The 15001-nt window shown below is 53.4% G+C and overlaps 1 protein-coding gene across 1 annotated transcript in view; it reads right to left on the reverse strand.

Moving 5' to 3' along the window:
• Positions 1-15001, reverse strand: part of LOC135533183 (ninein-like) — a 62618-nt gene that overhangs the window by 29653 nt on the left and 17964 nt on the right. The window contains exons 2-3 of the mRNA XM_064960582.1: positions 13802-13907; positions 5199-5359 (exon numbers count right to left, since the gene is read on the reverse strand). Of these exons, the coding sequence (XP_064816654.1) occupies positions 5199-5359; positions 13802-13907 (267 nt within the window). The remainder of the gene's footprint in view (positions 1-5198; positions 5360-13801; positions 13908-15001) is intronic.

Below are 15001 nucleotides of genomic sequence, written 5' to 3' on the forward strand. Positions count from 1 at the left end.
TATTAGTATTGGACCATGCTGGTCATTTATGAACATTTGAACATCTTGGCCATGTTCTGTTATAATCTCCACCCGGCACAGCCAGAAGAGGACTGGCCAACCCTCATAGCCTGGTTCCTCTCAAGGATTCTTCTTAGGTTTTGGCCTTTCTAGGGAGTTTTTCCTAGCCACCGTGCTTCTACATCGGCATTGCTTGCTGTTGGGGGTTTTAGGCTGGGTTTCTGTACAGCACTTTGATATATCAGCTGATGTAAGAAGGGCTTTATAAATACATTTGATTGATTGATGACCGAAAGCATGTCCCAGGCTAGATTTAATATGGCTGTAGTAATCTAGGAAAATAATTTTCTTCTTGTGAGAGACATTGTAGGTGGTATTGTTGGCAACCATGGAGAGAGTTATCGGAGAGCTGCTGCCAATGACTGGAACGAACGACAAAAATCTCTGAAGCTGGAGACTCTTACCTCCCTCACTAGCTTTAAGCACCAGCTGTCAGAGCAGCTCACAGATTACTGCACCTGTTCACAGCCCATCTATAATTTAGCCCAAACAACTACCTTTTCCCCTACTGTATTTATTTATTTATTTTGCTCCTTTGCACCCCATTATTTCTATCTCTACTTTGCACATTCATCCACTGAAAATCTAAAATTCCAGTGTTTTACTTACTATATTGTATTTACTTTGCCACCATGGCCTTTTTTTGCTTTTACCTCCCGTATCTCACCTCATTTGCTCACATTGTATTTATACTTATTTATCTATTGTATTATTGACTGTATGTTTGTTTTACTCCATGTGTAACTGTGTCGTTGTTTGTGTCAAACTGCTTTGCTTTATCTTGGCCAGGTCACAATAGTAAATGAGAACTTGTTCTCAACTTGCCTACCTGGTTAAATAAAGGTGAAATAAAAAATAAATTTAAAAAAAGAGGAGACCCTTGACTCTCTCTCTCCTCCTCCACCTCCATGTCTCTCTCTCTTCTCCCATGACTCTCTCTCTCCTTTCCCATGACCTCTCTCTCCTTTCCCATGACCTCTCTCTCCTTTCTCATGACCTCTCTCTCCTCTCCCATGACTCTCTCTCCCTCTCTACTCTCCTCCATGACTCTCTCTCCTCTCCTATGACTCTCTCTCCCTCTCTACTCTCCTCCATGACTCTCTCTCCTCTCCTCCATGACTCTCTCTCCCTCTCTCCTCTCCTCCATGATGCTCTCTCCCTCTCTCCTCTATGACTCTCTCTCCCTCTCTCCTCTCCTCCATGACTCTCTCTCCCTCTCTCCTCTCCTCCATGACTCTCTCTCTCCCTCTCTACTCTCCTCCATGACTCTCTCTCTCCCTCTCTACTCTCCTCCATGACTCTCTCTCCTCTCCTATGACTCTCTCTCCCTCTCTACTCTCCTCCATGACTCTCTCTCCTCTCCTATGACTCTCTCTCCCTCTCGTCGTCTCCTCCTCCCCACCCCCCGTTATTTGTTAGCTGAAATCCCTGGCAAGTCTCAACATGAAGATGTAGGGTTAGGGCTATAAAACACAGTCGCTGCCTTGACCACCACAACACTGGCAGCATAGTGAGCACACACACACGCACACACACACACACACACTGTATGTATCAGCAGATGGGGATCTGTGAAACTCACTCCTCAGCCTGAAGTTTCGCCCCCTTTACGTAGTTGAAGGTCTTTAAAAAAATAATTGGACGAAGGGTTGGACTGCTTCAGGAGGGCAGTCACGTGTGTTTGTGAGGCAGAGGTCCTGAGTTGAAGCCTCGGTATGAGCTGGGTAGCCATAGTTGAGAATAGCCAGAGAGGAACCTTGTGAAGGCTTTGTGTGTGTGTGTGTGTGTGTGTGTGTGTGTGTGTGTGTGTGTGTGTGTGTGTGTGTGTGTGTGTGTGCGTGCCTACATTTCATTTAAAGATCTGGCACTAAGCTGATTATCTAACAATAACACCAACATGCTCCTATCAGCCTTCAGCCTTACTCCAGGCTACTGAGAAAACACACAACATGCAAGGATAGAGAGAGACGAGGACAGAGAGAGAATGAGGACACAGAGAGAGACGAGGACAGAGACAAAATGAGGACAGAGAGAAAATGAGGACAGAGAGAGAGAGGAGGACAGAGAGTGAGAGGAGGACACAGAGAGAGACGAGGACATAGAGTGAGAGAGACGAGGACAGAGAGAGAGAGGAGGACATAGAGAGAGACGAGGACAGAGAGAGAATGAGGACACAGAGAGAGACGAGGACAGAGAGAAAATGAGGACACAGAGAGAGACGAGGACAGAGAGAAAATGAGGACAGAGAGAAAATGAGGACAGAGAGGAGGACAGAGAGAGAGAGGAGGATAGTGAGAGGAGGACACAGAGAGAGATGAGGACATAGAGTGAGAGAGCGAGGACAGAGAGAGAGAGGAGGACATAGAGAGAGACGAGGACATAGAGTGAGAGAGACGAGGACAGAGAGAGAGGAGGACATAGAGAGACGAGGACAGAGAGAGAATGAGGACACAGAGAGAGACGAGGACAGAGAGAAAATGAGGACAGAGAGAAAATGAGGACAGAGAGAGAGGAGGACAGAGAGAGAGAGGAGGACAGAGTGAGAGGAGGACACAGAGAGAGACGAGGACAGAGAGTGAGAGAGACGAGGACAGAGAGAGAGAGGAGGACATAGAGAGAGACGAGGACAGCGAGAGAGAAAGACGAGGACAGAGAGAGAGATGAGGACAGAGACAAGGAAAGAGTGAGATGAGGACAGAGAGAGAGACAAGGACAGAGTGAGAAGAGGACACAGAGAGAGACGAGGACAGCGAGAGAATGAGGACAGAGAGAGACGAGGACACAGAGAGAGACGAGGACACAGAGAGAGGAGGACAGAGAGAGAGGAGGACAGAGAGAGAGAGGAGGACACAGAGAAAGACGAGTACAGAGAGAGACAAGGAAAGAGAGAGATGAGGACAGAGAGAGAATGAGGACAGAGAGAGACGAGGACACAGAGAGAGATGAGGACAGAGAGACGAGGACAGAGAGAGAGATGAGGACAGAGAGATGAGGACAGAGAGAGTCAAGGAAAGAGAGAGATGAGGACAGAGAGAGATGAGGACAGAGAGAGAGACGAGGACAGAGTGAGAGGAGGACACAGAGAGAGACGAGGACAGAGAGACGAGGACAGAGAGAGAATGAGGACAGAGAGATGAGGACAGAGAGAGACGAGGACAGAGAGAGTCAAGGAAAGAGAGAGACGAGGACAGAGAGAGATGAGGACAGAGAGCGAGACGAGGACAGAGTGAGAGGAGAACACAGAGAGACGAGGACAGAGAGAGAGACGAGAACAGAGAGACGAGGACAGAGAGAGAGAGATGAGGACAGCGAGAGAGACGAGGACAGAGAGAGAGACGAGGACAGAGAGAGAGACGAGGACAGAGAGACGAGGACAGAGAGAGAGAGAGACGAGGACAGAGAGAGAGACGAGGACAGAGAGAGAGACGAGGACAGAGCGAGAGAGATGAGGACAGAGAGACGAGAACAGAGAGACGAGGACAGAGAGAGAGAGAGACGAGGACAGAGAGAGAGACGAGGACAGAGAGAGAGACGATGACAGAGAGAGAGACAAGGACAGCAGGTAGCCCTGAGTCTCGGCCCGTCTCCACAAAGCAGCCTTGTGGCCCAGGCAGTTCCTGGTACAGCTCCTGAGGTTGTCTGATGTATCTATAATGCAGGGTCAAAGTGCTCGACACGTGGAGAGCAGAGAGGAGATCATGGAACATACAGAATCATATTGCATCGACTGTTCATTTAGTTAATAGGGTCCGTGTCTTTATCATTGTGTTGGCAGTAAGAGGAGAACCGAAGCCCAATGGTAGACAGTGGTGACGCCGTATGTGAAGAATAACAGCAAGAGTTGAAACTGAGGTGATTAATATTAGTATATTCATCCCTCCCTCCCTCCAACCATCCACACACCCCTCCCTCCCTCCCCCTCCCTCCCTCCAACCATCCACACACCCCTCCCTCCCTCCCTCCCTCCCTGCCTCCCTCCAACCATCCCACACCCCTCCCTCCCTCCCCCCTCCCTCCCTCCCTCCCTCCCTCCCTCCCTCCCTCCCTCTCCCTTCACCCCTCCCTCCCTCCCTCTATTCACCCCTCCCTCCCTCCCTCCCCCTCCCTCCCTCCACCCCTCCCTCTCCACCCCTCCCTCCCTCCCTCCCCCCCTCCCTCCACCCCCTCCCTCCCTCCCCTCCCTCCCCCTCCCCTCCCTCCCTCCCCCCTCCCTCCCTCCCCCTCCCCCCTCCCTCCCTCCATTCACCCCTCCCTCCCTCCCTCCCCCTCCCTCCCTCCCTCCATTCACCCCCTCCCTCCCTCCCTCCCTCTATTCACCCCCTCCCTCCCTCCCTCCCTCCCTTCACCCCTCCCTCCCCCTCCTCCCTCCCCCCCTCCCTCCCCCTCCCTCCCTCCATTCACCCCTCCCTCCCTCCCTCCTATTCCCCCCTCCCTCCCTCCCTCCCTCCCTCCCTCCCTCCCTCCCTCCCTCCCTCCCTCCCTCCCCCCTCCCTCCCCCCTCCCTCCCCCTCCCTCCCTCCATTCACCCCCTCCCTCCCTCCCTCCCTCTATTCACCCCCTCCCTCCCTCCCTCCCCCTCCCTCCCTCCCTCCCTCCCCCCCTCCCTCCCTCCCTCCCCCTCCCTCCCTCCCTCCCTCTATTCACCCCTCCATCCCTCCCTCTCCCTCCCTCCCTCCCTCCCTCCCTCCCTCCCTCCCTCCCTCCCTCCCTCCCTCCATTCACCCCCTCCCTCCCTCCCTCCCTCCCTCCCTCCCTCCCTCCACCCCCTCCCCTCTCCCTCCCTCCCTCCCTCCCTCCCTCCACCCCCCCCCCTCCCTCCCTCCCTCCCTCCCTCCCTCCCCCCCCCCCTCCCTCCCCTCCCTCCCTCCCCCTCCCTCCCTCCCTCCCTCCCTCCCTCCCTCCCTCCCTCCATTCACCCCCCCCCCTCCTCCCTCCCTCCCTCCCTCCCTCCCTCCCTCCACCCCCTCCCCCTCTCCCTCCCTCCCTCCCTCCCTCCCTCCACCCCCTCCCTCCCTCCCTCCCTCCCTCCCCTCCCTCCCCCCTCCCTCCCCCCTCCCTCCCTCCCTCCGTCCCCCCTCCCCCCTCCCTCCCTCCCTCCCTCCCCCTCCCTCCTCCCTCCTCAGTAGATAGGTGTTTACCTCACGTTTCCTAGGCACAGTAGAGTCTTCATGATGTCCTGGGTCTGTAGTGTGGGAGCTGAGGTCCTCTGGGAAGTCTGTGTCGGTGTCTATGAACGCCGGTGTAGAGTGTCGGCCATAGCGTTTACTACCCCGCACAAACTTAGCTTGGACTGTTGAGTCTGTGGAGAAGGAGAAGGCGATGAGAACGGTCCATACAAAAACAGAATTAAATCACGTAATTAAACCTGTCACTACCTTCTACCAAAGGTTCATCATTTTAAAAACCTACATTTTAGTTCTGTCAGGAGGAACAAACAAAACAACCTTTTCACGGACGCCGGGCTGTCAATGTCCCCCTGCCATTCAGACTGTGACTCAGAACACATCAGCTCAACTGACAGGGATTTGAAGTCATATTTAAGGTAGAGTGATTACCTGGTCCTAAAAGTTAACACAGATTGACCGCTCTCTAAGTCTACGGCACCGATTTAGTAATCCTTCTTAACTAAGTCTTACCTGCCTCCTCTCTCACCTCTCTACCCTGTCTTCTGACAACGTAACGCCACGTCACTCCAAAGCCCAAGTTCATCACAGCCTGACCAGTCTCTCCTCCCCCTGGAGTCTCCCTCCTCCCCCTGGAGTCTCCCTCCTCCCCTCTCCTCCCCCTGGAGTCTCCCTCCTCCCCCTGGAGTCTCCCTCCTCCCCTGGAGTCTCCCTCCTCCCCCTGGAGTCACCCTCCTCCCCTCTCCTCCCCCTGGAGTCTCCCTCCTCCCCCTGGAGTCACCCTCCTCCCCCTGGAGTCTCCCTCCTCCCCCTGGAGTCACCCTCCTCCCCCTGGAGTCTCCCTCCTCCCCTCTCCTCCCTCCTGGAGTCTCCCTCCTCCCCTCTCCTCCCCCTGGAGTCTCCCTCCCTCCCCCTGGAGTCACCCTCCTCCCCCTGGAGTCTCCCCTCCTCCCCTCTCCTCCCCCTGGAGTCTCCCCTCCTCCCCTCTCCTCCCCCTGGAGTCTCCCTCCTCCCCCTGGAGTCACCCTCCTTCCCTCTCCTCCCCTGGAGTCACCCTCCTCCCCCTGGAGTCTCCCTCCCCCCCTCTCCTCCCCCTGGAGTCTCCCTCCTCCCCTCTCCTCCCCCTGGAGTCTCCCCCCCTCCCCTCCCTCCTGGAGTCTTCCTCCTCCCCTCTCCTCCCTCCTGGAGTCACCCTCCTCCCCTCTCCTCCCTCCTGGAGTCTTCCTCCTCCCCTCTCCTCCCTCCTGGAGTCACCCTCCTCCCCTCTCCTCCTTCCTGGAGTCTCCCTCCTCCCCTCTCCTCCCTCCTGGAGTCACCCTCCTCCCCTCTCCTCCTTCCTGGAGTCTCCCTCCTCCCCTCTCCTCCTTCCTGGAGTCTCCCTCCTCCCCTCTCCTCCCTCCTGGAGTCACCCTCCTCCCCTCTCCTCCCTCCTGGAGTCACCCTCCTCCTTCCTCCCTCCCTGTCACACTGCCTGGTCTCTCCCTCTCCCTCCTCCTCCCTCCCTCTCCCCCTTCCTCCCTCCCTGTCACGCTGCCTGGTCTCTCCCTCTCCCTCCTCCTCCCTGTCACACTGCCTGGCCTCTCCCTCCCTCTCCCCTTCCTCCCTCCCTGTCACGCTGCCTGGTCTCTCCCTCCCCCTTCCTCCCTCCCTGTCACGCTGCCTGGTCTCTCCCTCCCCCTCCTCCTCCCTGTCAGACTGCCTGGTCTCTCCCTCTCCTCCTCCTCCTCTCTGTCACACTGCCTAGCAGGGCTGTAGTTGAGTTTCTCTGTCACACTGCCTGGCAGGGCTGTAGTTGAGTTTCTCTGTCACACTGCCTGGCAGGGCTGTAGTTGAGTTTCTCTGTCACACTGCCTGGCAGGGCTGTAGTTGAGTTACTCTGTCACACTGCCTGGCAGGGCTGTAGTTGAGTTACTCTACCCTCACTGCCTGGCAGGGCTGTAGTCACACTGCCTGGCAGGGCTGTAGTTGAGTTTCTCTGCCCTCACTGCCTGGCAGGGCTGTAGTTGAGTTTCTCTGTCACACTGCCTGGCAGGGCTGTAGTTGAGTTTCTCTGCCCTCACTGCCTGGCAGGGCTGTAGCTGAGTTTCTCTGCCCTCACTGCCTGGCAGGGCTGTAGTCACACTGCCTGGCAGGGCTGTAGCTGAGTTTCTCTGCCCTCACTGCCACTCAGGTGGCTTAATACATCTGATCCGGTGAGAGCCAGACTGTAAACACAGAACAGCCAGCACCGGTTGAACACAGGCCTACAGCTTGTGTTACATCACAACCCAAACAGGGCACTTAAGGACTCTTCCTTTTATACCATGCTTATTCAAGAGAGAGAACAGATGCCCAAACTGTATGGTCATAGGAATCTAAATACACGTCGAAGATAATACATTGATTCCATATTCCGTGTTCCGTACCATATTCCGTGTTCCGTACCATATTCCGTGTTCCGTACCATATTCCGTGTTCCGTACCATATTCCGTGTTCCGTACCATATTCCGTGTTCCGTACCATATTCCGTGTTCCGTACCATATTCCGTGTTCCGTACCATATTCCGTGTTCCGTACCATATTCCGTGTTCCGTACCATATTCCGTGTTCCGTACCATATTCTATGTTCCGTACCATATTCTTGTCATGTCTTGTTATGTCTGTTCCTGTCCTTTCTCTTCATTCTCTCTCTCTGCTGGTCTTTTTAGGTTACCTTCTCTGTCTCTCATCCCTCAGCTGTTCTACATTTCTCCTAACTAGCTCATTCTCTCTTTCCCCACCTGTTCTCTCTTCCCCCTCTGATTAGGTCTCTATTTCTTTCTCTGTTCCTGCTACTTTCAGTGTCTGATTCTTGTTTGTGTTTTTTGATGCCAGAAGCAAGCTGTCGTCTCGTTTGCTTCCACCTTGTCCTGTCCTGTCGGAGTCTGCATGGCAGGTGCAACCTGCATTATACTACGTTCTTTTGTTCCATTGACTACGTTGGAAGAGGATTTATGCCATTCCTGTTTTTATTAAAGAACTCTGTTTTCTGTTAAAACCGCGTTTGGGTCTTCACTCAAGTTCATAACAGAAGAATCAGACCACAAATGGACCCAGCGGCTCCGGACCCTTTTCACTCCGCCGTCGAGATCCAGGGAGCGATGCTAGGCAGACACGAGGAGGAATTGTCTGCTGCTCAACATGCCGTTGAGACCCTGGCCGTCCAAGTCTCCGACCTCACAAGACGGGTTCACCAACTCCACCTCGATCCACCGCCCACTTCCAGGGTTTCCGAGTCTCCGGAGCCCAGGATCAACAACCCGCCGTGTTACTCTGGGAGCCCACTGAGTGCCGCTCATTCCTCACTCAGTGTGATGTGGTGTTCTCTCTCCAGCCCAACACTTACTCCAGGAGCGCAGCCCGCATCGCCTACGTCATTTCTCTCCTTACCGGACGGGCGCGTGAGTGGGGCACGGCAGTCTGGGAGGCGAGGGCTGAGTGTATTAACCAGTATCAGGACTTTAAGGAGGAGATGATACGGGTTTTTGACCGTTCTGTTTTTGGCGAGGAGGCTTCCAGGGCCCTGTCTTCCCTATGTCAGGGGAATAGATCCATAACGGATTATTCTATTGAGTTTCGCACTCTCGCTGCCTCTAGTGACTGGAACGAGCCGGCTTTGCTCGCTCGTTTTCTGGAGGGTCTCCACGTCGAGGTTAAGGATGAGATCCTCTCCCGGGAGGTTCCTTCCAGTCTGGACTCCTTAATAGCTCTCGCTATTCGCATAGAGCGACGGTTTGATCTTCGTCGCCGAGCTCGTGGAAAGGAGCTCACGTTCTCCGTTGCTCCCCTCTCCACATCACTGCCACCTGCCGCATCACTGCCACCCTCCCCGCCGGCTCGGATGCTGAGCCTATGCAGCTGGGGGTATTCGCATCTCGGCCAAGGAGAGGGAACGGAGAATCACCAATCGCCTCTGTCTCTACTGCGGCTCCGCTGGTCATTTTGTCACCTCATGTCCAGTAAAGGGCCAGAGCTCATCAGTAAGAGGAGGGCTACTGGTGAGCGCAACTACTCAGGCCTCTCCTTCTGGATCACGCACTACCTTTCCGGTCCATCTCCGCTGGCCCGGTTCATCTGCTTCCTGCAGTGCCTTGATAGACTCTGGGGCGGAGGGCTGTTTTATGGACGAGACCTGGGCTCGGGAACATGACATTCCTCTCAGACAGTTAGGGGGAGCCCAGGGCCTTGTTCGCTTTAGATGGTAGTTCTCTCCCCAAGATTCAGCGTGAGACGCTGCCTTTAACCCTCACTGTCTCTGGTAATCATAGCGAAACCATTTCTTTTTTAATTTTTCGTTCACCTTTTACACCTGTTGTTTTGGGTCATCCGTGGCTAGTGCGCCATAACCCTTCTATTAATTGGTCTAGTAATACTATCCTATCCTGGAATGTTTCTTGTCATGTAACCTGTTTAATGTCTGCTATCCCTCCTGTTTCCTCTGTCTCTTCTTCACAGGAGGAGCCTGGCGATTTGACAGGGGTGCCGGAGGAGTATCACGATCTGCGCACGGTGTTCAGTCGTTCCAAGGCCACTTCTCTCCCTCCACACCGGTCGTATGACTGTAGTATTGATCTCCTTCCGGGAACTACTCCCCCCGGGGTAGATTATACTCTCTGTCGGCTCCCGAACGTAAGGCTCTCGAGGATTATTTGTCGGTTTCGCTCGACGCCGGTACCATAGTCTCCTCCTCCTCCCCCGCCGGCGCGGGGTTCTTTTTTGTTCAGAAGAAGGACGGGTCCCTGCGCCCATGCGTGGATTATCGAGGGCTGAATGACATAACAGTTAAGAATCGTTATCCGCTTCCTCTTATGTCTTCAGCCTTCGAGATCCTGCAGGAGCCAGGTTTTTCACCAAATTGGACCTTCGTAACGCCTACCATCTCGTGCGCATCAGGGAGGGGGACGAGTGGAAGACGGCGTTTAACACTCCGTTAGGCACTTTGAATACCGGGTTCTTCCTTTCGGCCTCGTTAACGCTCCAGCTGTCTTTCAGGCACTAGTTAACGACGTCCTGAGAGACATGCTGAACATTTTTGTTTTCGTTTACATGGATGATATCCTGATTTTTTCACCGTCTCTCTCGATTCATGTTCAGCACGTGCGACGCGTCCTCCAGCGCCTTTTGGAGAACTGTCTTTATGTGAAGGCTGAGAAGTGCACTTTTCATGCCGCCTCTGTCCCTTTTCTCGGTTCCGTTATTTCCGCTGAGGGCATTAAGATGGATCCCGCTAAGGTCCAGGCTGTCATTGATTGGCCCGTTCCTAAGTCACGCGTCGAGCTGCAGCGCTTTCTGGGCTTCGCTAATTTCTACCGTCGTTTCATCCGTAATTTCGGTCAGGTGGCAGCTCCTCTCACAGCCATTACTTCTGTTAAGACGTGCTTTAAGTGGTCCGTTTCCGCCCAGGGAGCTTTTGATCTTCTTAAGAATCGTTTTACATCCGCACCTATTCTTGTTACACCTGACATCTCTAGACAGTTTGTTGTTGAGGTTGACGCGTCAGAGGTGGGCGTGGGAGCCATTCTTTCTCAGCGCTCTCTCTGACGGCAAGGTCCATCCTTGCGCGTTTTCTCTCATCGCTTATCGCCGTCAGAACGTAACTATGATGTTGGTAATCGCGAACTGCTCGCCATCCGCTTAGCCCTAGGCGAATGGCGACAGTGGTTGGAGGGGCGACCGTTCCTTTTGTCGTTTGGACTGACCATAGGAACCTTGAGTACATCCGTTCAGCCAAACGACTTAATGCGCGTCAGGCTCGTTGGGCTCTGTTTTTCGCTCGTTTCGAGTTTGTTATTTCTTATCGTCCGGGCTCAAAAACACCAAACCTGATGCTTTATCTCGTCTCTTCAGTTCTTCTGAGGTCTCCACCGACCCCGATGGGATTCTCCCTGAGGGGCGTGTTGTCGGGTTGACTGTCTGGGGAATTGAGAGGCAGGTAAAGCAAGCACTCGCTCACACTCCGTCGCCGCGAGCTTGCCCTAGGAACCTTCTGTTCGTTCCCGTTCCTACTCGTCCGGCCGTTCTTCAGTGGGCCCACTCTGCCAAGTTAGCCGGCCACCCCGGCCTTCGGGTACGCTCGCTTCCATTCGCCAGCGTTTCTGGTGGCCCACTCGGGAACGTGACGCACGTCGATTTGTCGCCGCTTGTTCGGTCTGCGCGCAGACTAAATCTGGGAACTCTCCTCCTGCCGGCCGTCTCAGACCGCTTCCCATTCCCTCTCGACCGTGGTCTCACATCGCTTTAGATTTTATCACCGGACTGCCTTCATCAGCGGGGAAGACAGTTATTCTTACGGTTGTCGATAGATTCTCTAAGGCGGCTCATTTCATTCCTCTCGATAAGCTCCCTTCTGCTAAGGAGACGGCTCAGATCATTATCGAGAATGTTTTCCGAATTCATGGCCTTCCGTCTGACGTCGTTTCCGACAGAGGCCCGCAGTTCACGTCTCAATTTTGGAGGGAGTTTTGCCGTTTGATTGGGGCTTCCGTCAGTCTCTCGTCCGGCTTTCATCCCCAGTCTAACGGTCAAGCCGAACGGGCCAATCAGACTGTTGGTCGCATTTTACGCAGTCTTTCTTTTCGTAACCCTGCGTCTTGGTCAGAACAGCTCCCCTGGGCAGAGTACGCCCACAACTCGCTTCCTCGTCTGCTACCGGTCTATCCCCTTTTCAGTGTAGCCTCGGGTACCAGCCTCCGCTGTTCTCATCTCAGCTCGCCGAGTCCTGCGTCCCCTCCGCTCAGGCTTTTGTCCAGCGTTGCGAGCGCACCTGGAAGGGGGTCAGGTCGGCACTTTGCCGTAATAGGCGCAGACTGTGAGGGCCGCTAATAAGCGTAGGACCAAGAGTCCTAGATATTGTTGCGGTCAGAGAGTATGGCTCTCCACTCAGAACCTTCCCTTAAGACAGCTTCTCGCAAGTTGGCCCCGCGGTTCATTGGTCCGTTCCGTATTTCCCAGGTCATTAATCCTGTCGCAGTGCGACTTCTTCTCCCGCTATCTTCGTCGCGTTCACCCGGTCTTCCATGTCTCCTGTGTTAAGCCCGTTCTTCGCGCCCCGCTCGTCCCTCCCCCCCATCCTTGTCGAGGCGCACCCATCTACAGGGTTCGTAAGATTTTGGACATGCGCCCTCGGGGCCGTGGTCATCAGTACCTAGTGGATTGGGAGGGGTACGGTCCTGAGGAGAGGAGTTGGGTTCCCTCTCGGGACGTGCTGGACCGTTCGCTGATCGATGATTTCCTCCGTTGCCGCCAGGTTTCCTCCTCGAGTGCGCCAGGAGGCGCTCGGTGAGTGGGGGGTACTGTCATGTCTTGTTATGTCTGTTCCTGTCCTTTCTCTTCATTCTCTCTCTCTGCTGGTCTTTTTAGGTTACCTTCTCTGTCTCTCATCCCTCAGCTGTTCTACATTTCTCCTAACTAGCTCATTCTCTCTTTCCCCACCTGTTCTCTCTTCCCCTCTGATTAGGTCTCTATTTCTTTCTCTGTTCCTGCTACTTTCAGTGTCTGATTCTTGTTTGTGTTTTTTGATGCCAGAAGCAAGCTGTCGTCTCGTTTGCTTCCACCTTGTCCTGTCCTGTCGGAGTCTGCATGGCAGGTGCAACCTGCATTATACTACGTTCTTTTGTTCCATTGACTACGTTGGAAGAGGATTTATGCCATTCCTGTTTTTATTAAAGAACTCTGTTTTCTGTTAAAACCGCGTTTGGGTCTTCACTCAAGTTCATAACAATTCTACGTTCTGTACCATAGCATCATGGTTTGGGGCTGCTTTGCTGCCTCAGGGTCTGGACAGTTTGCTATCACTGATGGAAAATTGCATTCCAAAGTTTATCAAGACATTTTGCAGGAGAATGTAAGGCTATCTGTCCGCCAATTGAAGCTCAACAGAAGTTGGGTGATGCAACAGGACAACAACACATTAGACAGATGTAACAACAGAATGGCTTGAACAGAAGAAAATACGCCTTCCAGAGTGGCCCAGTCAGAGTCCTGACCTCAACCTGATTGAGATGCTGTGGCATGACCTCAAGAGAGCAGTTCACACCAGACATCCCAAGAATATTGCTGAACTGAAACAGTTTTGTAAAGAGGAATGGTCCAAAATGTGCAGGTCTGATCCGCAACTACAGAAAAGGTTTGGTTGAGGTTATTGCTGCCAAAGGAGGGTCAACCAGTTATTAAATCCAAGGGTTCACATACTTTTCCCACCCTGCACTGTGAATGTTTACACGGTGTGTTCAATAAAGACATGAACATTTATAATTGTTTGTGTGTTATTAGTTTAAGCAGACTGTGTTTGTCTATTGTTGTGACCAAGATGAAGACCAGATAACATATTATGACCAGTTTATGCAGAAATCCAGGTAATTCTAAAGGGTTCACATAACTATTTGCTTCCCACTGTACATTCAATAATAAGCACCGAGGTCTGTTGACAAGAGTGATGCAGGTTTCTCCTAAAAGCTAAGGCGTTGTCAAGTGAGAGAGAGAGAGAGGTCACATGCTTGGGAGACAGAGGACGTGAGATCAAGGACCAATGAGGGTTTGTGAGTCGAGGAAGCTATACCGTTGAAAAGTGACATGTTTCACAATTCCACTCCGTCCTTACCTGGTGATAGAGAAGCACGCGCTGTCTCCTGACTGGGCGCAGGTGTTGCTACTATGCTCGTTGACAACACCAGAATCAGGGCATTCTTGAACTGCTCAAAACCAACCTGCAACGCAAAATACAACATTTTGCAATGAGACACAACAGTTTTTCTGATTGTTTTCCCACAATATAACATGAACAGGGAAAGACAAAACATTACTGAGATGATAAAATATTGGTCATGAAATTCCTAACATTGAATTGCATTGAATCCTGTGAATGCAGGATGGAGGACGGGAGGTGTCCCTGGACGATATGTCAAGGGAGGTGGAGGAGAGGGAGGTGTCCCTGGACGATATGTCTAGGGAGATGGAGGTGGGGGGTGTCCCTGGATGATATGTCTAGGGAGGTGGAGGAGAGGGAGGTGTCCCTGGACGATATGTCTAGGGAGATGGAGGAGGGGGGTGTCCCTGGACGATATGTCTAGGGAGGTGGAGGAGAGGGAGGTGTCCCTGGACGATATGTCTAGGGAGATGGAGGAGGGGTGTGTCCCTGGACGATATGTCTAGGGAGGTGGAGGAGAGGGAGGTGTCCCTGGACGATATGTCTAGGGAGATGGAGGAGAGGGGTGTCCCTGGACGATATGTCTAGGGAGGTGGAGGAGAGGGAGGTGTCCCTGGACGATATGTCTAGGGAGGTGGAGGAGAGGGAGGTGGAGGAGAGGGAGGTGTCCCTGGACGATATGTCTAGGGAGATGGAGGAGGGGGGTGTCCCTGGACGATATGTCTAGGGAGATGGAGGAGGGGGGTGTCCCTGGACGATATGTCTAGGGAGATGGAGGAGGGGGGTGTCCCTGGACGATATGTCTAGGGAGTAGGAGGAGGGAGGTGTCCCTGGATGACATTTCTAGGGAGGAGGAGGAGGGAGGTGTCCCTGGATGACAAATTTAGGGAGGAGGAGGTGGGTGTCCCTGGATGACATGTTTATTGTTGAGGGGTAGGTTGTTGAACATCTCATTCCAAAATCATGGGCATTAATATGGAATTGGTCCCCTCTTTACTGCTATAACAGCCTCCACTCTTCTGGGAAGGCTTTCTACTAAATGTTGGAACATTGCTGCGGGGACTTACTTCCATTCAGCCACAAGAACATTAGTAAGGTTGGGTACTGATGTTGGGCGACAAGGCCTGGCTTGCAGTCCGCGTTCTAATTCATCCC

This window comes from Oncorhynchus masou, unplaced genomic scaffold (genome assembly GCF_036934945.1).
Source record: "Oncorhynchus masou masou isolate Uvic2021 unplaced genomic scaffold, UVic_Omas_1.1 unplaced_scaffold_2273, whole genome shotgun sequence".
NCBI lineage: Eukaryota > Metazoa > Chordata > Actinopteri > Salmoniformes > Salmonidae > Oncorhynchus > Oncorhynchus masou.